The sequence below is a fragment of the Acipenser ruthenus genome, chromosome 10, assembly GCF_902713425.1.
Source record: "Acipenser ruthenus chromosome 10, fAciRut3.2 maternal haplotype, whole genome shotgun sequence".
Classification (NCBI taxonomy): domain Eukaryota; kingdom Metazoa; phylum Chordata; class Actinopteri; order Acipenseriformes; family Acipenseridae; genus Acipenser; species Acipenser ruthenus.
The window spans coordinates 28,116,991-28,141,764 of NC_081198.1; the positions used below are offsets into that span (position 1 = coordinate 28,116,991).

General features: G+C 38.6%; 2 protein-coding genes across 13 annotated transcripts in view; both read right to left on the reverse strand.

Annotated features, from left to right (window-relative positions):
- The window catches only part of slc23a3 (solute carrier family 23 member 3), a 43,808-nt gene extending 41,883 nt beyond the window's left edge, over nt 1-1,925 (reverse strand). Inside the window, exon 1 of the mRNA XM_034007354.3 lies at nt 1,676-1,925. Coding sequence (XP_033863245.3) covers nt 1,676-1,798 — 123 coding nt within the window. The 5' untranslated portion in view covers nt 1,799-1,925. The remainder of the gene's footprint in view (nt 1-1,675) is intronic.
- Nucleotides 1,926-4,907: 2,982 nt separating this feature from the next.
- Nucleotides 4,908-24,774, reverse strand: part of LOC117402247 (myc box-dependent-interacting protein 1) — a 100,616-nt gene continuing 80,749 nt past the window's right edge. For 6 of the 12 annotated variants that reach the window (XM_059032012.1, XM_059032009.1, XM_059032011.1 and 3 more), the window contains 8 exons: nt 22,220-22,333; nt 19,979-20,002; nt 17,278-17,442; nt 16,058-16,126; nt 11,940-12,104; nt 9,461-9,565; nt 8,920-9,021; nt 4,908-8,393 (listed from right to left, as the gene is read on the reverse strand). In XM_059032012.1, coding sequence (XP_058887995.1) covers nt 8,292-8,393; nt 8,920-9,021; nt 9,461-9,565; nt 11,940-12,104; nt 16,058-16,126; nt 17,278-17,442; nt 19,979-20,002; nt 22,220-22,333 — 846 coding nt within the window. In that variant the 3' untranslated portion in view covers nt 4,908-8,291. The remainder of the gene's footprint in view (nt 8,394-8,919; nt 9,022-9,460; nt 9,566-11,939; nt 12,105-16,057; nt 16,127-17,277; nt 17,443-19,978; nt 20,003-22,219; nt 22,334-24,774) is intronic. The other 6 variants (XM_059032014.1, XM_059032013.1, XM_059032015.1 and 3 more) reach the window with 6 other exon arrangements.

Genomic DNA, 24,774 nt, shown 5'->3' on the forward strand with positions numbered 1-24,774 from the left:
GTGAGACTCTAGACGGTGATGTAGCTTCAGTGTTCTGGTGGCAATGATTTTATGACTACGCCGCAGGGCCAGTCCCAGAACTGGTGTTTCCTATTGATAACCTTTGATTTACCTCCTTATATAAACTGGTTACGGTCTCTCTTCAATCTGCCCTGGGGTCACTCTCTAGTCCAGGGATGTCAAACTCAGTTCAGGACTGCAGTGTCTTCTGGCTTTCCTTCTACCCGAGCTCTCAATTACTTAATTGGTCTAATTATTTGATTAACTGGACACATTTAACACTTCTCTTCAGGCCTCAAAATGTTTCACAGGTAGTGTACCTTGAATCAAGTGCATTTTTAAAACCATGAACTGTAAAAGAGCTTGAAAAATATTAAATATGTAAAATTCAACAAATAATTAGATCACTTATGTTAATTGAGAACTTAAATTGGAATGAAAACCAGAAGACCCTGTGGCCCTCGAGGACTGGAGTTTGACACCCCTGCTCTAGTCAGACCTCAACTAGCTGAACCCACAGGTTCAGCTATCATTTTGCATAACTGAATTACTGTATGAATCAGAATTTCCTATCATAGTTTTTTTTTTTTTATCAACTTTATGGCAATAGTCTTTTTTTTCTTAAAGAGAGTGTCCAATTCAGTTTTCGCTCTTGTAACACACTGTGAAAAGAAGCCTGATGACTGACAGCTGCCTCCGTCCCCCTGTCTAGGCAATCTCCTGTTTTGTCACATACCTAAGCAGTGGACATCACCTGGCCTAGATCCAGAAAGCTCTAAACCACCCTTTGAAAAAAAGGACAAGAACACCAGAAAACCACTTACTCTCCACTTGCCAACTGTATCAACCAACTAGATGATTTTATAAGTGGGTATATGTTCTGAAATGCTGAGCATCTCCCCTGTAAATGATTACCTAGAACCCATTCAGATATTTGACATTGAACTCCATTGCTGTATGGATGAATTGATTAGCAGGAAGACAATGGTTTTGGATGAAGAGCTTGGCTGGTATCAAACTGCAAACTCTGCCTGTGACAGCTAGTGTTTTGTGCTGAATGTTTTGCCTGTGCCTGTGACTGAATGGGTTCTAGGTAATCATTTACAGGGGATATGCTCAGCATTTCGGAACATGTGCTTGACTAAACTAAGCTGGAAATATACCCTCTTATAAAATCATGCAATGAATGCAAGTACACAACAATTATCCATCCATCCATTATCATTAACCGATTACTCCTTTACAGGGTCGCAGTGAGCCGGTGTCTAACCCGGCATACACAGGGCGCAAGGTGAGACTACACCCTGGACAGGACGCCAGTCCATCGCAGGGCACCACACACACACTCACTCAGAGGGCAATTTAGAGTGACCAATCAACCTGGACAGCATGTCTTTGGACTGTGGGAGGAAACCAGAGTACCACAACAATTATGATTCATGAAATTATTCTATTGGTTACAATCACTGAAAGGATTCAAGTTTGCCTCTTGAAACCAGCTTGCAACTTTACAGTAAAGGTGTCTTTCCCAGCAGTAAACAGACTTGTTTTAAGTCACAAATTATTATCAATAAGAAAAAACAGGTCAACCACAAATCTAACCACTAGAGAAAACACTACAGCTCCTCACTTCCCATAAAAGCTTATAACAATTAATTCCAGGTGTCTGATTTACCTGCACAGCCAACAGGATATTCAGGAACCAGGGAGGGTTCTGGTGTACCCTGAACCCACATCTCTGAGACCTCTCCTGGGCTGTCTCTTCATTCGCTTTGGAGTCAGACTTGTAGCCACACATCTTCTCTCTCCTGCTTCCCCCACAGTGGCTCTCTGAATCTTAAAGCTAAGACATTCTACAGAGCTTAAATCCGAATGGTCAGTCAGCAATCTTATAGTAAAAACAAAAAAGTCAAGTAAGTGAGAAGCAATGTGTGCCTAACCTTTGTTTCTCTGTTGTGTAATCTGGCAGTAACATGTTTGCTATTAACCAAGATGTGCTGTAATCATTACTTTCATTAACTGTTCCCTCCAGTGTTCCTTGACTTAAACTGACGGGCTGACCTAATGTAAATGTGATATGAATTGCAGAAGACTCTAAGTAAGGGATAAACAACGATAAGTGTTGAATCAGTAAAAATACTTCACTGTTTGAGTGCCATTAGGCCAGAGAACCTGGTTATTATTTTCTTACCGATTCAACACCCTGAGTTGTTTAAGCCTCTTAAAACGTTTCTTTCTAATTGATACTTGTTCGATAATGAGACTCAATTGATTGTTAATTTGGTAATTGGATTTGTTTTTTTTGCTCTTTTGTTACACTTCAAATTTTTGTCTCTCACGTTGTGGGAATGTTGTCATGATTTTCTTGGAGTTTAAGTTTGAAATCCCACTTACAGAGACAAGATTGGCTGTTGTAAGTGAAGATAGTAGTGAGGACTATATTTTATATGTAGAACATGAAAGTGGCATTAGAAAAATAAAAATGCAAAAAACAAAGGAATGTGAAACAGCAACGGAAAGTCAAGTTATTGATCTTTTTGCTGAACCTAAAACAGACGAAGATCTAAATATCATTGTCAGAGATCGGTTTTCAAAAAGTATTCAGACAAAATGTAAGTGGGCTTTAAGCTTGTTTGAACAATGTTTAAAGGAAAGAATGCAAAAGCTGAGTCTACCAAGAGATTTACCAAGTGATAATGAAATTGCTGTTGTTTCTGAACCTGTCCAGAAGACATGCAAAATAAAAATGAGAAGGGGGCATGTTTATGTGGAAGTGAATATGTAATTATAAAACTTTTTTTTTTTGCATTATATTAATGTATAATTGTCTGAAATGAAATGCTAAACAGAAATCGCAAGCCTTTTTCTAAATATTACATGTTACTAATTGCTGAAATGTTGTTGCAAATAAAATGTTATTTGCTTTTCTATTGAATTGTGGTTTCGTTGACAAATGGACAGTTTTTGTGGATTTCTAGCACAAACTGTGGATTTGTTAATCAGCATCTGCAGATAGTAATTAATTACAAGATCAAAGGGTGACGTCACAGAAATTGACCCGTGTCATTCTTGTTCGCTGTGTGCAGTACACACACAAAATACATGTCTCTAGTGTTTCCTGAAAAAAAACGGTTACACGAAAATTAATCGCATCAGTATGTTACTGTCAATGTAGGCAAACAGGCATATTTCACATCAATGGGATTCTTACCTGCTTTCAACAGTCATTGTGCAATCTTTTAAATGTGTTTGGTATTACAATACGCGGCTTAAGCTGTTGACAGCCTACGAAACACATCAGGCAATATTTATTAAGGTCGTATACTGCTTTCATGGGAAACTGATCATGTTTGATACTTTTAAATTGTACATATTGATTTGTGTTTAACTTATCTGAAACAAAATACAACATTAGATAAACAAGTTAAGCACCAGGTTCAGTTTTCGTTAAATCAGTTTGCATGTGAACATAAAAAATATTATGAACAACAGGATTCAACACATCAATGTGTGTCAGTTTCCCAATTGCTGAGATGCATACCCCTTATAAAGGTTGACCACAGTATTTCTGCATGGTATTTCTGTAGTTTTCCCATGAATTTACCATACTTTACCATGCTTTCACTTTTATAAGGGATAGATCAAAGTTTAACATTTTACAATATTAGGGTTATACATACATGCTTTTATTTAATAACGTTTTATTTAATTTAAACACAATTTTGTTGAACTTTAAAATCAAAGAAAGCAATTGAATTGTAGTATTTTTTGTATGTATGAAGTTAAAATATAAAAGATAAAAGAAAAGCTTTGCAAGGTAATCTGCAGAAAACAAATCTTTAAAAAAGTTATTTCGGTTTAATTTTATAGGAACAAGGAAAAGTAAAATAACTAGTATTTATTCAAAAAATCCTAGCCCATGTGATTCATTAGTTTCACATGGAAATGTATTTAATTAAAATATAGCAGTGGCTACCTGCCTTAAGCAATCTATTAATTTATTTTTTCAGATGAATTGAAATAATTGTTTTATTTTGCAAAGCATCTCCCAAAACCACATTTTGCTTTTGCATATTTAAAAAAAAAAAAAGGAGACACAAGAATAAACGTTCCCTGGATTGGTTTCATAAACGTCTATCTAGAAGTGTCTTTCTTTCACTGATCGTCCAGCTACATATTCTGGTGGCAGAGTGGGATGAGCTACACTGCAGAACGGAGATTATGTTCAGTTTGACTGCATCAAGTACAAAAAAGGGATAAACCACTGTTTTGTTATATAGAAAATCCATGACAGACAAAGATAGTAGATTGATGGCAGAAGACAGTACCAGATTGCCTTTTAGAGTTGAACTGCCACTTTATAGGGAATGGAAAAGCGTGATTCTCTCCCAGAGAGAAACATCCTTGGTTCTATAACATTACCGGATATATGAACTGTAAACACACCACTACAATCCCCATTCTTTACTGGAATGGTGGTATCTAACAATAATGAAACAGATTGGACCTGTATTGCACGTCCATTCATTCTATAGGTCTCAACCGTGCAGTTTTGAAAGAAACACATATAAAATATGATCTCCAGTACCACACTAGGTTAAAGAAAGTTCTCAATTTCTATGCCTTTCTCTCAGGGAATCTGCTACACTTGCGTGGATCCTTTCCCAACCCACAGCAGTGTCTTCTGGGTCAAAGTGTTATTGGTTGAAACATGCCAGTCAGTAAGGGAAGCAGCTGGTTGGTTAACAACAGGAACTAAGGTTTTGAAGGGGTATGGACAATTTCTTTCTCTACAGGTGAAATGATCACTGAATATCCCTCCAGAATAATGTAAACACCTTGCAGATTCAGTAGATTGTGTATCTTGCATAACAAATGAAACAAAAAACAATTGAAGACACAGCCAGGAGGATATAACCCATTTTAATCTCAATGACCAGACAACATGTCACCAGGATGTACAGCATTTTTAAAGGAATACATTGTATATAGTGGCTGGGGTGCAGACCAGGTAAACTTCAAGCATATGGGTTATTCTTACCTTGTAATTATGATTAGTCTTACAACAATTAAACTTACCTCCCTTAACAATGAGTTAAAAAAAAATCCACAAATATTACTATAAAACAAAAACAACTGAACAGGTTTTTATTTTGTAATTTTGTGGGCTTATTAAATTGGCATTTTACATTTCTGTTTGGCTAGAAGGAAACAGCTGGAGTTTTTTTTCTTCTTTGGTGGTGATTTTTGTTTAATTGTCCTTTGTATTTTTTATTTTTTATTTTTTTTACAAGGTAAGAAAAACAAATCATTACTTTTGTTTCAACCTTTTGGACACAACAACAATCAAGCCCAAGCAATTGTCAAGTGTGTGCCTGCTGTTGTTACCATGACAACATAAAATACAATTAAACAAAAAAGATGATCAACACCTTTCTTCATAGCACAGGAACTACACAAGGAGGCTCTATTGCACAACGCACATTAGAAGTGGGACTGCTGAAATGAGTAGCTGAAACCCAACACATTAACTATTAATATACATCAAGTTTTTAAAAATCATAATGCAAATAAATAACAGACGAGATCCCTGGGTTTGTCTGAGTTAGTGGCCTGACATCGCCTGACACCCAGTATAGCCACGGATGAAGGTGCACAGTAAGCTCATAAGGGACATTTTATGACATCACAATGACATGAGCCAACAAACACTGGTTATCCAGTGCAGTATGTGTCCAATGGTTTTCTATAATAGAAGGCAGGTAGGGGTAATGAAACTAATGATAACTTTCTGTCTATTATAGAGAAGGAGCCAATTCACGTATCCGAACCACTGCGCAATATTTTTTCCAAATCTATTGTGTTGCCACTGCTGGCAGAGCTAGGCCTTCCTCAGGGTAATAGACAGGCATTAATGTATTCCAACAGGTATTCTTCTGTTATGGTGATGACCAAACTTATACCAAAACACGTTTCATCGGACTTTGCTAGTGACCTCCACAGCAAACAAACAAATCTAATAAACAACGATAGAAAAGTGAACTCCAGTTTAGTCCCACCTTTGTTTGTAATACAATACAATTGAATTCCCTTTCTAACTAGTCACAATATAATTTCATGCAACATGTTGTTTTTAAATAGTATTAAAATTATTTTATTTGATGCCTCATATACAATATCCAAGGAAGCCTTTTTTCTTTCAATTGTGAAAAATAGATTTGACTCCAAAACAACCACAGCTATCCAACAACACAAAGAGGAACCGCTCCAGTGGTGTTTTCAGTGGCAAGCTTAACAAGTTTTGGAGGAAACGCTAGCACAACTTCTTTCAAGACTTTCAGAGGTCACTGTCTTCCTATTAAATACAATAGTTACATTTACCACCACAAGGCTCCTTGCTGAAGGGAATACGACTAGCCGAGTATTTTATCACTACATTAAGTAAAAAGAACTCAAAATAAAAAAGTATGATTTCTAAAACAACAAATACAATTGACTAAAACTGTACTATAAGGCTATAATTCTAGCAAGGGGTTATGGTGACTATGGGAACTACAAGAGCAAAGCCTTATTGTATACATTTGGGTGTACATTGTCCCTTTTATTATACTACTTTCTCAAAGTTAAAGTCAAATGTCCGCACAGACTAAAGAAGACATTAAATGTTTATATGCCTTAAAATGCAGCTCCATGTGATATGGCCAATACGATATTGAATATTGGTATTATGGATTTTGCATCAATAAATGATCACAGTTCTGCTAAAGTGTAATAACCTTAGTATATAGTATATGTTAACAAAACAGTATTGGGCATAAACTTTTAGTTTTTACTCGGATCAACCTATAACCTGCCGGTATAAACTACACCTGGGATTTTTCAGTACCAGTGAATCCAACTGGCTTGCATCAATAATGTAGTTATTGTGTTATGCCTGGATAACCACAGATAGGTGCTTGATGCAAACCAGGGTGATTCTTTAATAATGCAGAAAACACTAAAAAATCCATGCCTAGTGAACTATCACTTTAGTCTTGGGCTGCTTTAAACTTTGCAAATGCTTAAAATGTTTGCCGAACCGGTGTGCCCCTCACTTATCTTTCTAATCTGTGAGACAGTATTCACAGCAAACAAAAGAGAGTTGGCCAATGTTCTGGAATGTTGCAAACATTTGTGTAGTTGGGCATGACTGGGGACACTGTAGAGGGACTTAACGAATACATCTGAAGAATCAGTATTGTCAACATTATAATGTGTGTTGCTAACACGGTTGCTAGGTTGACTCTGCTGTGCGTATGCATTCCAGAACATTTTTTAAAAGAACCAAGATATTCTTGTGTGTGGTTTGTTTTAAGGATACCATTTTGTACATTGTATTGGTGTGTTGCAAACCTGGTTGCCAAGACAATGGCATTGAAGTAGTATTTGCACTTACTGTAAACTACACTGTATTTAAATATGAATCTTGCATTGTTACTCTGTACAGCCCTGTAGCACCTTTAAGTTGCCTTGGATAAAGGTGTCTGCCAAAAAAAAAAAAAAAATACAGGATGGAACATAACACTTCAGAATGACATACAGGTTTTGGTGGCCAGAGATAATGCTTGAACATCGGTCTACGCTAGGAGACCCCATTTTATGATTTAGGAACAAGGAGGGTGTCACAATACCCAAAACTTTGAAGGCGTTCAATTAAACAGTGACAGTCTAAAACTCATTCAAGTCTGGTGTATCAAGACCTATTTTTTTATAACATTCATGCATTTACTCTTACATTAATAAAGCAAATCATGTATTTGAATTAATTGGATCTATGTTTTGAAAGCCAGCAAAATGCAGCTTGAATTCTCTTCTTTTTTAATCATTGTCTGTATGCCTGACTTTTTGTTTTTTATATACGTCTATGGTACTAACACAGAACAACTGGAAGAAGACATTTCAAGGAGGCATTTTGCTTGTCAGGAATGAGGCAGCTGGACATAAATAAAAAGGAGAATCTAACCTGAAGCTGTTTACTTTAAATATGCAGATTTTTTAAATTATTTCTAATACTTTTCAACATGTGTCCAAGTAGTATTTTATCTCGGCTGGTAGCATCAAGAGGGAGGGAGCAGATTAACAAATGAACAACTGTTTTAATAAGATGACAATGAACTTGGTAACCAGGGTCTGCTATAGAAAAGGAGCTTCACCAGCAAAACTGAGCCTTTGAGTTCAACTTTCTCAGGCCGAAACTGCTGACGAGGAAACCCTGGTGTTGCCATGGAGACTAGATCCTGGTTCAGGCCTTGCTACAGCCTCCGGGTAAAGTTCTCAGGGAAAACTCCTTTGCCTTTCAGGGTTTTATTCTGCAGCCAATCCATTTCCTTCACTCCCATTAGCCAACCGTCGTCCTGGAGACACAAACATTGTAGGTCAGCATTGCTTACTTACTATTGTCATGGCATTTGTTTTATTAAAAGGTGCATGGTCCCACAGTCAAGTTCTGGTGGTATTTCTAGTTAAACACACAGGTTTAAGGAAACCCCTAAAGGCAAGACATTTTTAAGTTGCTGTTTTGATTCCCGATGTAGAATGCTTACCAAATGGTTCTGTACTAAGGGAGCAAAATCCTTCACTGCATTATTCCCCCCAATTTCTCTGTTTTTTCTCAGTATTTGTATTACATACTGAAACAATGTACACTAATTATTATGACAGCTCTATAGACGCTCTACTTGTAACTGTGTTTTGTTGTCATTTAGCTCTGTGACCGGTATGTGTTTTCCACAGTGTGGTATACATTGTGGCTCGTATGTGTTTTCCACAGTGTGGTATACATTGTGGCTCGCATGTGTTTTCCACAGTGAGGTACTGTAACACCCAGTTTAGTGCACCATGTGGTGAGGCTCCAGATGCAATGTCGCGTCTCCACTGTACCTGTTCGTCAGGGTTGTCGAAAGGAATCACAAGCACTGTCTCCCCCCCTTTCAGGCCCAGCTCGTCTGCATCAGTTGCTCCATAGTCATGCAATGCTTGAACCTGGTGGACAAACATTTTAGAGCTTTTAAACTATTTTACTCAAAACACAGAAGCCATTGAGAAACACTTCTAATTGAAAACGTTTGTCTACGTGTACATATAGAATTCATTTTATGAGTCTTCCTCTCCTTTCTCAAATGCACAAACCCGCTGCATTGAAATAATCTATTCCCAACATAGAGGCTTGTTGCTAGTGACGACTGTATGATAGTCTTTGGTATGGGTGGCCATAAAAATAAACCTACAGTGTGAACCAACACAGGGTGTGTCCAGACAGCTTACTAGCCTCCTCTCAGCCGTATACCTTGCCACATTTATGGAGAATCACATTTCTGTTGCTTCACCTATCATGCCAATGTGAAAGTCTGGGAAAACAAACACAATAAGAGGCTTGTGAGGTCTGTCCTGCTGCACCCCCTAAGCCTCAGTTCACACCTACTTTGAACAAAAAATTTGGAGGCATGTCCCCTCCCTCCGAGGAAGCGATGTCATGAACAGCTCCATTGGTCGCTGCCGGCTCTGTGACTACGGCAGGCAGGGAATTCTGTGAAAAAGAAAACATTAAAAAAAAGAAATTTTGTCAAATTATCAAAAATGTGCATAAAACAATACCTTCTTGCTGGAGGAGTCACCCCAGCGTGACAATAATGAGCCATTTCCTCATGAAAAGACACACTCCCGCTTCCTGAGCGTTCAGTTACAGTCAACTGGGGTGAGTGAGCGAAAAGAAACAAAAAAAACAATTTCCTTATAGAAACAGGATTTAAATAGCAACTTTATGGTCCAGCAAGCAACAACAGCTGCATCAGACAACAATGGGTACCATGGGAAATGGCAATGGATGAGGAGTTAATTATTGTCACGTTTGGTGCGACTCTTTCAGCGAAGGAAAATCCCTCACCTTGCTGGTGTGAGGAGGGTTTTAGAGAGCATTTACCTCAGAGATACTGACCGCTCTACACTAAATTGGATTGGAATAATAATAATAATAATAATAATAATAATAATAATAATAATAATAATAATAAGTTATTTTTACTGTAAGTTAACTGCCTGTAGTCGAACTTGCTCTTAAATGTAATTATTTACTGTATTCTTTATTTTGCTCTTATCTTGACTTATCTGCTACTGATTTTATTGTGCTTTATAACTGCTCTCACTGTGATAACAATTGTAAGTCTCCCTGGATAAGGGCATCTGTTAATAAATAAATAAATAAATAAATAAATAAATAATAAGAATACTGGTCACATTGGATTTAGTTCCAGTCTTGGTAGTCACTGCAAATAACCTTTTTTGTAAATACAACATCAAATACCCCTCTGCCAGGGGTACTGATTTGAAAGAAGAAAAGTTTTTAACTTTGCTTAAATTCCACATTTTTTATTACATGTACAATTTTGCAATGTCCATGTTTTACTAACCGTATACAGTACATCTCCATTTACTTTAAAGCTTTTTTTAAATATATGTCAAATGTGTGTCAGAATTACATTTAACTACAAAATGAAATACACTTCACATATATTTCAGAAGCCATTTTTGAATAATGCAATATATAAATATAAATATAAATATATATATATATATATATATATATATATATATATATATATATGAGCAAGAGGATAGTACACAGTATTGACACCTTGCACAACAGGGCTGTTCTATAGAGTGATCACAACAGAACCCCTCTACTGTCTTACTCCTCGTGCTTGACTGCTACTGCCTGCCAAGCCACTGCTCTGTGAACTGCAGCAGGACTGACCTGGTGAAGTGACATCTGATTGCATCTCACCGAGTGTCCACATAAGCAAACCCTTTCAGTTTCAGTGAGCACTCCATTACTTAGCATGAAGAAAATTATTAACATGCATAGTGATATGTCAAAAAAACAAAAACAAAAAAATAAAACTAGGAGTGTCCATTGTAGCAATCCTTCTAGGTTTGAAGGTAACGGTCTGCTTCTCTGTGGCTGAATCACTTAGAATTGCAACACGAAAAACACAAGATTTAAAAGATATATCCTTACTGCTCACCACCTGTCCAACTTTAAATGTCTTCCAAAAAATAAATCTGAAGCTCTACTATTGTTTGTTCCTTGGTTAAGATTTTAACTCAAAACCCAATTTAAAACCCCATTCCTACTGCCGTGGATTGGTTTTAAATGTATCACTATTAGAATTATTTGGTATTAAATTTAGATGAATATTATTCCACAGTGGAATTGATCGTATCCAGATATTTGGTTTGTATGGTTCAGTTCTAATCAGGTTTCATTGATCTTCCAGAGCAAGCTCACTTCAGAAAACCAAAAGAAAATCAAAAACTTGACATTGAACACCTCCTGACCCTGATTAAGGACCATACTGACGGATCATGAAACTGCAGTCCAATGTACTGACGGCCATGTCATAGCAATGTGTTTGTGGAAGACAAGTGCTCCATATTCAATAACTTTGGCACTGGCTACATTCAGTGCGGTGCAGTCAGGCACCATGAGAGCTTCCCCTTACAGCTCTGCAAGCAAGCGCACCTCAGATCTGCAATGCCCCTTCTGTGGTATTTAGACCAAAACTGAATCCCAGCATGGTCTCACCAGGGAATTATACAACCTCACCATTACCTCCCTTGTTTTACTCTACAAGTAACCAAGCCTGGATAATAATGGCTATGAGCCCACTACAACACCAAGGTCTTTTTTGTAGTGGTCCTGTTCTAGTTTATTACCACTCATTTGATTTGGAATAATGTCCACTGGGGGCTAAGCTGAGCCCTTCAAATTCAAGTGAGCTGGATTCAAACTCAGGCCTGTGGAGATGAAAGTAAATACGACCGCTGCGGATGCTGAGCTGCATGGAAATCTCAGAACACATCCCGTGTATATTCTTGTTTAGGGATTGGGTCTCTCCACTTACGTTCTGGTACCCAGTCTCTGCGGGAGGGTCAGTGGGCTGGCTAGACCACTCCACAGCAAACCCGCTGTCGGCAGGGGCACTGTCATCACAGTGCTGATCGGAGGCTCTGTTGCCCGCGCTCTCCTCCTCAACCGGCTCCACGACAGCAGGAGGAGCCTGCTCAGGCTGGGCAGGAGGGGGGCGGAACAGAGCACGGGGATAGGGGGATGAGAACGGCACAAAAACAGGAGGTACAGGAATGAAAAGAAAAAAGAACACGAAAGACAGTTTACAGAAGTGAAGTTGTTTTTCCAAATTCAGCAACCTTATCCCACTGCATTTCCAGATGAAGGTCAATTGCTGTTCAATGAAAGGGGCTTTTTTGGCGAGTTGTGGATGCCTTTTTAATGTTTTATTTGTGCACGGAAAGACGCCTTCATCTTTGAAATCACTTTCAAGAATTGGCTGGTAGGGGTGTGTCAATTCATCGATTCGCACGGTGAACCGTGATATTTTTCCTGACGATACGATTAGTGATATAGTGACCCCTGTTTTTTTTTTTTTTTTGTGTGTGTTTTAAGTTAAATGTGAGGCTGCATGTAAAAAAACACGGTGGTCTGCAAACAGTGATGCTTATGCATAGATTTAGTTTTAGAGTCTCTATTGAAAATCCAAGAATAAAATGTATTAGTAAGTACTCTAGCAGCCTCGCCCCAGCTTTTCCATCACCGTGTGTAAAGGATGTTTTTGTCAAGCCCGTCAGAAGCGAACTGGAGAGTTTAGCGGAGGCGGGTTATTGTTGATCATCGCAGTTTATTTAATGATGGAAGGCAACATGGCAAAATTCAACCTGTGTGCCGGCAAGTTTAAAAGGAACAGTGTGGCCTTAATGGATATTTTTTTGCTTCAAGGACTTACGCTAAGTTCTTGATAAGAGTCATGTTGTGTCAAACTATGAAACAAGAATCAAGTACCTGTACTAGGGGAATACAACAAATCTCATTTTAAAAGGACATCATCAGACCAGCGCTACATTCATTTAGGATCATCATCATCATCATCATCAGACCAGTGCTACATTCATTGAGGATCATCTTCATCATCATCATCATCATCAGACCGGCGCGACATTCATTTAGGATTATCTTCATCATCATCATCATCATCAGACCGGTGCTACATTCATTTAGGATCATCTTCATCATCATCAGATTGGCGGTACATTCATTTAAGATCATCTTCATCTTCATCAGACCAGCGCTAAGTTCTTGCTAAGAGTCATGTTGTGTCAAACTATGAAACAAGAATCAAGTACCTGTACTAGGGGAATACAACAAATCTCATTTTAAAAGGACATCATCAGACCGGCGCTACATTCATTTAGGATCATCTTCATCATCATCATCATCATCATCATCATCATCATCATCATCATCATCATCATCATCATCATCATCATCAGACCGGCGCTACATTCATTTAGGATCATCTTCATCATCATCATCATCATCAGACCGGTGCTACATTCATTTAGGATCATCTTCATCGTCATCATCATCATCAGACTGGCGCAACATTCATTTAGGATCATCTTCATCATCATCATCATCAGACCGGTGCTACATTCATTTAGGATTATCTTCACCATCATCATCAGACCGGCGCAACATTCATTTAGGATCATCTTCATTTTCATCATCATCAGTCCGGCGTTACATTCATTTAGGATTATCTTCATCATCATCAGACCGGCGGTACATTAATTTAGGATCATCATCATCAGACCGGCGGTACATTAGTTTATCATCATCATCAGACCGATGGTACATTAGTTTAGCAGCATCATCATCATCATCATCAGACCGATGGTACATTAGTTTAGCGTCATCTTCATCATCATCAGACCGATAGTACATTAGTTTAGCATCATCATCTTCATCATCATCATCAGGCCGGCGGTACATTAGTTTAGCATCATCATCTTCATCGTCATCACATCTGAAGACGGCAGTGTCAGATCTGAGCCAATGCAGGTATAACATCTACTACTCGGTATGTATAACCTACACTGGAAACATTAAATCGTTCAAAACTATCAGAAGCATCTGCGAGCGCTAAAAACAGTACCAGTCCCAAGTGCATTTCATTTGCATCCTACAATATTGTGGAAAACTAATTTATACATACTTAGGAGCCAAGGTGCACCCTTCTTACCAGTCCTTATATTACTGAATCTATTCCTGAATTATGACGGCATGTAAAACAAAACGCCATGCTGAGGTTAGCATTCACCTGCAGTATTTGGTTAAAATTAATCTCCATTTAGAGAACTCTTTTTAAAACCCGTCAGATTCTGATATAAAATACTTTGTTTTAAATTTTATTTTAAAAGATGAATCAGAAAACAAAAGCGGAGATCAGTTCTGAATCTTATTTGACCAAAAACTGTTTTACTCAAAACCCTTCCAATCGAATGGGACAATAATTGTGAAATTTGTATGTTTCACACTTAAATTTAGCGTATCGTGATAGTTATCGTATCGTGACCTGTGTGTCGCGATACATATCGCGTCGCGAAGACACTGCCAATGCTCAGCCAATCTAAACGTGCACGTGAATACTGTACTGTTCAGGAGGTACCAAACAAGTATCACAGACTGAACTAAAACAGAATTGGAGAGTTTGTTCTGAAAAGACTCCTCAAGGGTGATTTTCTAGAGTGTGATAGGGAAGCATATTAGTGTTGTGCTGTGCACTGACCAACTTGGAGACAACTGGAAAGGCTGTTCTCTAAATATTAGTAAATATGTAAGTATTTTGCCGCGGGTGGCAGCATGAAAGGGGAGGGAGGGGGTTAACAAATGAACAACTGTTTTAATAAGATGACAATGAACTTGGTAACCAGGGTCCGCTATAGAAAAAGAGCTTCCCCAGCAAAACTGAGCCTTTAAGGCCAAAACTGCTGACCAACGAAACTCCACTGTTGCTATGGAGACTAGATCCTGGTTTTTGAATAATGCAATATATGTTTCTACTGTAAATATATTTTAAAAAACATATTTATTTTTATATGTTTGTCTTCCATGTGGGAAAATACATTGAGGAAGAAGTCTGTAACCTGAACTTCACTTACTTATGGGTGGAATGCATATGCTGTAGAGAAATAGACCATGAGCAAGAGGATAGTACACAGTATTGACACCTTGCACAACAGGGCTGTTCTATAGAGTGATCACAACAGAACCCCTCTACTGTCTTACTCCTCGTGCTTGACTGCTACTGCCTGCCAATCCACTGCTCTGTGAACTGCAGCAGGACTGACCTGGTGAAGTGACTTCTGATTCCATCTCGCCGAGTGTCCACATAAGCAAACCCTTACAGTTTCAATGAGCACTCCATTACTGAAGTAAGTTATTAACATGCACAGTGATATGCCAAAAACAATGTTTTTTTTAGCAATCCTTTTAGGTTTTGCCAGACAGCATTTAAAGGTAATTGTCTGCTTCTCTGTGGCCGAATCACTTAGAATTACCACACGAAAAACACAACATTTAAAATGTTTCCTTACTGCTCACCACCTGTCCAACTTGTTTATACGTCTGCCAAAAAGAATCTGAAGTTCTACTAATGTTTGTTCCTTGGTTAACATTTCAATTTAAAGCCCAATTGTTACTGCCGTGGATTTGTTTTAAATGTATCGCTATTAGAATTATCTGTATTATTTGGTATTAGAAAGTTAAATTAATATTATTCCACAGTGGATTTGATTGTATCCATTTGATTTCATAGTCATCAACATTTGTATGAAAAAATAACTTTTTTTGCTATTCTGATGATTTGATTTATAAATTAAAAGAAATACAAAGTTATTTATTGTTTGTAACAAATGTTGATGAATATGAAATGAAATTACCGGTACAGTATCTAGATTTGGTCAGTTTCACTGATGTATAATATCTATACAATATTACAGATCTTAATACTACCACCCTTTAAGTTTAGCTTATTCCAGCCAGCGTTTTCTCTCAAGAGATATTGAGACCTCATTGTGAAATACATGCAAATGCAGCAGAGTTTCTTAAGATCTATAAAAGAGACCACCTTCAGCAGCAGCTGTACACATAATACAAGATACTCACGGATGTGGCAGATGCAGCAACAGCAGAATCAGTCCCAGCAATGTCAGTGCTCGGTTGTGCCTTTTCGGCCTGTGAAAGACAGAGATTCTGGTTATCATTTGATCTAAGTAGGGCCGGGAGTTGGGGAGGGGATCAGGAGGGGTTACATACAGTGAGAGGACCTACACTCTCCAGCACAGCCACGGCATAGGAGTCAGAACCAGTTCCTATTCCAGACATTCTGTAAAGCCACCGGGAGAGTTTCGTGGGCAAGGATTGCTATAACAACTCCATGTGGGACAATGGAAATGTGTAGATCAACATGGTTTGGCTGTGGTGCTTAATACCGAGCATGGTCTGACATCAGTTCACTCTTCAGAGTACGCCAGCCGTGATATCTGCGTCCACCCGAGGAGCAGAAAGGGACTGAGAAACAAACCCTGGAGCCCCCGTGGTGATTATTTCTAACCCAAAGCTGGACAACCTTTTTATCTAAAAGAGATATTTCGATGGTCAATCACAAACATATAGTACAAAACATAACCAAAAAACTACGGATTGTCCAGAGTCTTAAACAGCATACTTCATGTCCACATGCGGTTTGTATGGTCAAGAGCCGTGAGCGGGACAGGTCTTCCACAGCAAACTCACATTTCAAAATGTTAAGGCAATTTTGAAGAAAATCCAAACATTTTAATTGAATACCTACTGACCCTGTTCAACAACAACTTTTTATTACCTAAAAAACTTATGAAGATTCACTCAATAACCCCACAAAGAGCTAGGCAAAAGCAGGCCCCATGTATGAAGCTTCTATCCGAGGAGGACAGATATACCTCTAATCCTGTTATTTAAACCATTCCATCTCAAGTTTTAATCATCATTTGATAAGCAGTTTACAAACTACAGCAAAACAAAGCAAAACAGTAAGTGTGAAACAGACATACAAGAGCACCTCCAGTAATTAAAAAAAACACCAAAGATTTGATTTACAAAAATAAATAAATAAGGAGATTAAGGGCCATATTGGTGGATCATGAACATGCAGTTCTGCAATCCAAGGGATTTGGAATGATGTCCACTGGGGCTAAACTGAGCCCTTCAAATTCAAGTGAGCTGGATTCAAACTCAGGCCTGTGAGGATGAAAGTAAATAAGACCGCTGTGGATGCTGAGCTGCACGGGAATTCCAGAACACATCCCGTGTATATTCTTGTTTAGGGATTGGGTCTCTCCACTTACATTCTGGTACCCAGTCTCTGCGGGAGGGTCAGTGGGCTGGCTGGACCACTCCACAGCAAACCCGCTGTTGGCAGGGGCACTGTCATCACAGTGCTGATCGGAGGCTCTGTTGCCCCCACTCTCCTCCTCAACCGGCTCCACGACAGCAGGAGGAGCCTGCTCAGGCTGGGCGGGAGGGGGGCGGAACAGAGCGCGGGGATAGGGGGATGAGAAAGGCACAAAAACAGGAGGTACAGGAATGAAAAGAAAAAAGAACACGAGAGACAGTTTACAGAAGTGAAGTTGTTTTTCCAAATTCAGCAACCTTATCCTACTGCGTTTCCTGATGAAGGTCAATTGCTGTTCAATGAAAGGGGCTTTTTTGGCGAGTTGTGGATGCCTTTTTAATGTTTTATTTGTGCACGGAAAGACGCCTTCTTCTTTGAAATCACAGAATATATCCAACAGTGCATGTGAATATTGTACTGTTCAGGAGGTACCAAACAACTATCACATACAGAACTGAAATAATATTGGAAAGTTTGTTCTGACAAGATTTTCTGGAGTGTGATGGGGAAGCATATTAGTGTTGTGCTGTGTACTGAAGCCTATTGGTGAAGCACTGTGCACAGTAGCCCATTGGTGAAGCACTGAGCACCGAAGCCTCTGCAACACTAATATGCTATCCCTCCTCACTTCAGAAAATCAGCTCTGAAGAACATATAACAAAACAGAAACAAAAATAGAGAATTACATAACATTCATAAAAAGGACATTAAACAGGTAATAAAATAAACATGTGATATCAAGGTATTTTGTGTCTGTCTGTGCACATCCTTCTTGGAAAGGAGAGTTTATTGGACAGTTTATTGTTCTGGTGAAATTGAGGAGTGGGGGATGATGACCCGTAGAACATCCCAGAGGAAATTCAGAACAGCACTGAAGAGAAGAGCATGGACGCCATGTGCAAGATACACAGCACAGCTCCAGGACGATCCTTACAATAGCAACCGCATCAAAGCTGTGGATTTGCCACCATTTTCATACAGTCATTGCAGGAAGGGGTCTACACCCGGCACTCAGGGACTCCAACAGTAACACATGTTCACAAGAGCATTAGCTGAAATGACCAACTTGGAGACAAATGGAAAGGCTGTTCTCTAGCAATGTAAGTATAGTACAACGTCGCATATCCAACTCACTGTGGACTAGGGTCTAGGCGGATAGGTGAAAATGTCGGATTTGCGAACATCTATAGAAAATGACATTTACACCTGCACAAATAGGTTACTGGACAAAAATAAAGCGCAAACTACTTTAAACGTGGGGAAATGCTTTTCTTTAAAAGTAAGCGAATGTAAACGAGATTAAGAATACATTGCTACGCAGCTTAATATAAAAAATAAGAAGCTTTTTTAAAGAAATACAAAACAAGGGTTACTAAATGTACAGTAACTTACATTTGATGACTTCATAAAGAAGTCCTTAATGGTTTTCTGTTTAAAGGATCTCTTTTTTGCTGCCATGTTAACCAATGATCGGACAAGCATTAGATGCACTGGGTCTGCCTCCGCTGCTTCTGCTGCTGCAGAGAGTTTCTCGCCTTGGATACACAGCTGTCATATTCTGTGACGCTGCTGAAAGTGCTTCAGCCAGCTAACTGAAGCCTTGAACTGAGGATCGCTGTCCAGCACAGTGTTTAACTGTTTGGCTTTATCGCTCAGAATGGGACCAGATATTGGCATCCCTTAGTTTCTCCTTTGAACAAACCAGGTACTGCTTTGTCCGGCTGAGCACCTGTTTGCAAGCACTGAATGACTCTGTTGATTTTAGATTTGGTTCTGCCTTCTTAATATTTGTAATGGTACTTTTGTCTATCCCAAAATCTGCTGCTATCTTTTCCCTAGTTTCTCCCTTTCCAAGTCTTGCTTTCTTTTTGCTGCCATCGCGGACATGGCACATGCTGCTGACGCCATTACCCCTGTACTAAGCGTGGACGGTTAATTGGTCAAGGTGGTTATGTGACGGTCGGATGCGAGACATTCCACTGTATGACATACCTACTTTGTCCTTAAGAAGTTGAATCACAATTGGATTAGCAGTTCATTAGATATATCTAAAACTATAAAGTGTGAAATATAACATGTATAGTCTATGTATTGCGGTATTCCTACATTATATGGGGGAGGGGTACTGTGATTAACTACATTCATACATTAATTATTTAGTACATACAATAACTTACTCCTTAAGACCAGCTCACAAGACCCCTTCTGGGATTCTAATTTTCTGTATTATACAATTAGGTGCTGCCTGTTTATAGCTTGAAGCATTTCTGAATCCGCCTCTGGGTGCGGCCCCTCATATAAATGCATGACAACAATGGCTTCTCCATGGCATCAAAGCTTGCGATGACATGTGGACTACTGAACGGGTCGAAGGCAAGGCGGCAGGCTAATTAAGAAGGCTGAAGAGTAGTTACCGCAGACAAAACAGGAAGGAGTTTGAAAATGATGTCAAGAACAGGGAAGATATGAAGAAGATTCGGTTTGGGCCAAACTCCAAAGCCAGCTGCAAAGCAGAGCTGCATACAATAGGGTGCTTTGAGAAATATGGGAGAGGAAGTGTTCACCAAGAGGTCATGTAGAGATCAAAGGGATGGGATGAGCATGCTTTGGTATCAGGAAATGTAGAGACACAAATAACTGGAGTACTTGCTTACCTCCCATAAATCCCAAGGCAAGGCCTACGCATTTCAACAAGAACAAAACAGAGAAGACATCAATACAAGAAGCCTGGTACAGATCAACAAAAGCACACACAGTATAATAACAGTAGGGATTATTGGATGTATCCATTGCCATGGTGCGTAACCTTGGCCCTTCCGGTCTATTCCATTGCACTTTTCTGAAGCTCTTCTGAAGATCAATTCATTAGTAAAGGAGCAAAGTTTTGCAACAGAACTGACAGGAAGCCAAAGTGTTCTACCATTGCCGTACTACATTTCAATATCTTCGTCATTTCTTAATTATGGTATTTCCACCAACCTTTCACAGGAGGAAACAAAGTAAGAGGAAGTAGCATATAAATAACATTGAACTTACCTTTTTATGATATTTGCAGTGGTTCTAAGTGCCACTTAAGATTCTTTTGTAATTTTTTTAGTATGACTGGGGACATCGCTTTCAAAGTTGCCAGTATTTCTAATTTCTCCTGCACTTTCACATTCTGGTTAGTGTCCCTTTAGTTTAGCCCCTCAATGTTTTTCAAAAGTAGAACCTATGCAATTTTGACTGCGTTTAGTTTTTTATTTGCTTTGCCATAACACTAAATTTATACAATATAACTTACTGACTTACTTCCCAATCCGCATTGTACATGTAACACAAGATACAGCAATAATATTTTGGATTTTTATAACACCTTCCCTTAGGGGCCAAGGGGGCGTTTCATGTAGCCATGGGAAGTTCCAGCAGTTTTGATAAGTTGCTAGGCTTTTCAAAACAATTAAATTCACTCCACAGGCCATACAAATAAAATGAAAAAATGAAACAACTATTCAGAATGAAGGTAAAGTAAAAAAAGGGTAAACATGTCATTTGAAGTTAATGGCTATTTAAATATCTATTACTTTATAGTACATTGTGTAAAGCTGCAATCCTCTATATTGTAGTATCTCGACCTTGCCTACTATATTGTTTTGCAACTGAAACATGCCTTATAAACAGCAGATTATACAAATATTAATAAACACTTATTTAGGAATGCCATATCAATTGTTAGAATTGTTTTTAACTAAATTAAATGTATTTACATTAACTATTTTATTTATCTTCAATGTTTTTTTGTTTTTTTTACGAAATTCAATTAGGATTAAGGTTAGGAGAATTTGTGGTGCCCTTATGTATCCTAGATATATATCTTTTTCATGTAGGCATTAATGTTAACTCAGCAAAGGGCAACCTGCACATTTAATACATGATTCATTCATTATATGTAGGGGTCTATTTTCTAAAGCATACTCCAAAGTACAACTTGCAACACATTAACGTTAAAAACTAGAAATAAATAACTTAGTTTTAAAAAGGTAATTTAAAATATTTAAGTTATAAAAGCTTTGAAGATAGCCTGTTTGTTTTGTTAAATAAACAACAGAATTGAATTTAATCTCACTATCACTTTCTATAAGAACAGTGGCACCATGATTAAAATTGTATAAAGGGATAGATAGTAGGATAGTTTTGTCTAATTTCCCTCTTAATTTAAATCATTTAAATAAAATACTGCTCTTGGATTTACTTTCACCTGAACGATTCCTTTTCTGGAATGAGTATATGTTTTAGACTGAATCTGCATCATATTTACCCTGAAGAGGTATCGACATACATGAACCCCCATGCAGTTATATCAGCTGGTAAGAACTCTCATTCTACCCTTTCTTTTGCACTTGCAAGTCAACTTATTTGTCTGTACATATGATTTTGTAAGTACTGTGCAAGTTTATAAAATTAAATAAAACTATAAGAAGCCAAGTCAAGCAGACATCCGTTTCAACTTCAGCTACTTGACTGAGACATACTTCTAAACATTTTACAGTCTATAAATCAACATACAATTCAACGTCAGTGGTAAGGAATAAGAAACAAGCAGTTGACACTTTGAATTTTGAACTTAGTTGTTTGGTTTTAGTTTAAAAATACTAAAAGAAACTTAAACGACTAGAAGTCTTTTTCAACGTCATTGGAAAAGGCTTCTTGTCGAAACATGTAATCATTAAATTTATTAAGATTCAGCACGATTGTGCATTTAATAGTGTTGGTTTTAGTTCAGTATAATTAAAGTTAATTAAAGACTAAGGTAAATAAATATGCCACCAAGTTTTTTCCCCTCAAACTGAGGCTTGAAGCCTTTAGAAAATACAGGCTGAAATGCCCCGTGTGCTGGCACTGTGAGAATGACCCACCTGTGAGGCGGGGGAGACTGCCGTCCCGCCTGGGGTGACTGCTGGTTTGATCGGATCGAAATCAAAATCTAGCAGGCTGGGTGCTCCATCCTGTATAGGCCCCGGAGCCTCGAACTGGACAGCAGCGAGAAGGAGAGAAGCAGTCGGTTTAGAGGCCGTCACCGGACTAGAGACTCACAGTGGCGCACAGGGAGTGGGGAAGGTGCGAGGGGATCTGGAGCCATAGTGATGGACCCGATGAAGGGTTTCATGATGGGATGTGAGATTCAGCCGAATGAAGAGAATCTGCATGCTTTCTGACTTGTACAGTGCCCTGCAAGTATTCACCCCCCTTGGACTTTTCCACATTTTGTAGTGTTACAACCTGGAATTAAAATGGATTTAATTGGGATGTTTACCATTTGATTTACACAACATACTTAACACTTTGAAGGTGCAAAATATTTTTTATTGTGACACAAAAGTTAATTAAACAAAAAAAAATACATTTGTTGTTTGCATAAGTATTCACCCCCGAGTCAATACTTGGTAGAAGCACCTTTGGCAGCAATTACAGCTGTGAGTCTTTTTGGGTAAGTCTCTACCAGCTTTGCACATCTGGATCCTGCAATTTTTGCCCATTCTTCTTGGCAAAATTGCTCAAGCTCTGTCAGGTTGGATGGGGACCGTTGGTGAACAGCAATTTTCAAGTCTTGCCACAGATTCTCAATCGGATTGAGGTCTGGGCTTTGACTGGGCCATTCTAAGACATTTAGGTTCTTGTTTTTAAACCACTCCAGTGTAGCTTTGGTTGTGTGTTTAGGGTCATTGTCCTGCTGGAAGGTGAACCTCTGCCCCAGTCCCAGGTTTTCCTCTAGAATTTCACTGTATTTGGCTCCATCCATCTTGCCCTCAATCCTGACCAGTTTCCCAGTCCCTGCCGATGAAAAGCATCCCCATAACATGATGCTGCCACCACCATGCTTTACCGTGGGGATGGTGTTCTCAGGGTGATGAGCAGTGTTGGCTTTGCGCCACACATAGCGTTTTGCGCCAAGGCCAAAAAGTTCAATTTTGGTCTCATCAGACCAGAGAACCTTTTTCCACATGTTTGCTGTGTCTCCCACATGCCTTTTGGCAAAATCCAAACGGGATTTGATATGGGTTTTTTTCAGCAATGGCTTTCTTCTCGCCACTCTTCCATAAAGCCCAGCTTTGTGGAGCGTCCGGGTTATAGTTGTCCCATGGACGGTTTCTCCCATCTCAGCTGTGGATCTCTCCAGCTCCTTCAGAGTTACCATTGGCCTCTTGGTTGCTTCTCTGACTAATGCCCTCCTTACCTGGTCACTGAGTTTTGGTGGACGGCCTTTTCTAGGCAGAGTTGCGGTTGTGCCATATTCTTTCCATTTTTTAATAATGGATTTAACGGTGCTCCGGGGGATGTTCAAAGTTTGGGATATTTTTTTTATAACCCAACCCTGATTGGTGCTTCTCCAGAACTTTATCCCAGACTTGTTTTGTCAGCTCCTTGGCCTTCATGATGCTGTTTGTTTATATATGCTCTCTAACAAACTCTGGGGCCTTCCAGAAACAGGTGTATTTAATCTGAGATCATGCGACACTTTAATTGCACACAGGTGGACTCCATTCAACTAATTATGTGACTTCTGAAGGCAATTGGTTGCACCAGAGCTTATTTAGGGGTGTCACAGCAAAGGGGGTGAATACTTATGCAATCAAGACATTTCAGTTTTTTATTTGTAAATAATTTTGAAAAATATGTATATCTTTTTCCCCACTTCGACATTATGGACTATTTTGTGTAGATCAGTGACAAAAAATCCTAATTAAATTTTTTTAATTCCAGGTTGTAACACTACAACATGTGGAAAAGTCCAAGGGGGGTGAATACTTATGCAAGGCACTGTATGTCTGTCAGTATTCCTTTATTGTAATACTCTCACAAGAAGAATAAATAGAGCAATGCTGTGCCCCTATTAACACTGCCACGTTTACATTTCTTTGGTGTAAAACTGCATTAATAATATATATTTACATAAAATTACAAGATATACAAAAAACACACAATGAAACTAACGTTCAGGAATTGTAGGATACAACCCTCTATTCAGCAAACATTAAATTGTTCAGATAATTACAAAAAACACAGATTAAGGATTCTGAAGTCCACCTACTTACTGTTTTTTGTACTTTTACTGTAGTGTTTTTCATTCACAAAAATATGCAACAAATTGACCCATATGTTATGTTGATTAAAAATACCCACAGTAACAATATTCTACCACCAGAGGTCACTATCCAGTATGTGTAAACCCTGGGCAAACTTTTTGTGACAGAAAATCTACAAAACTACTTCCTTGCTTATCCCTATCATTAAAACTGGATCCTTCTTGTCAATTTACATATTTTTACAACAATATATATAAAAAAGACTAATACACCGTTTAAAATAGCTGGTTTCACAGAACCCAGATTAGCTCTAATCATGGACTACCATAGGTAGGGTAACCTTATGAAGTTTAGTGCTAACGTGGTATGTGAAACCAGCTGATAAG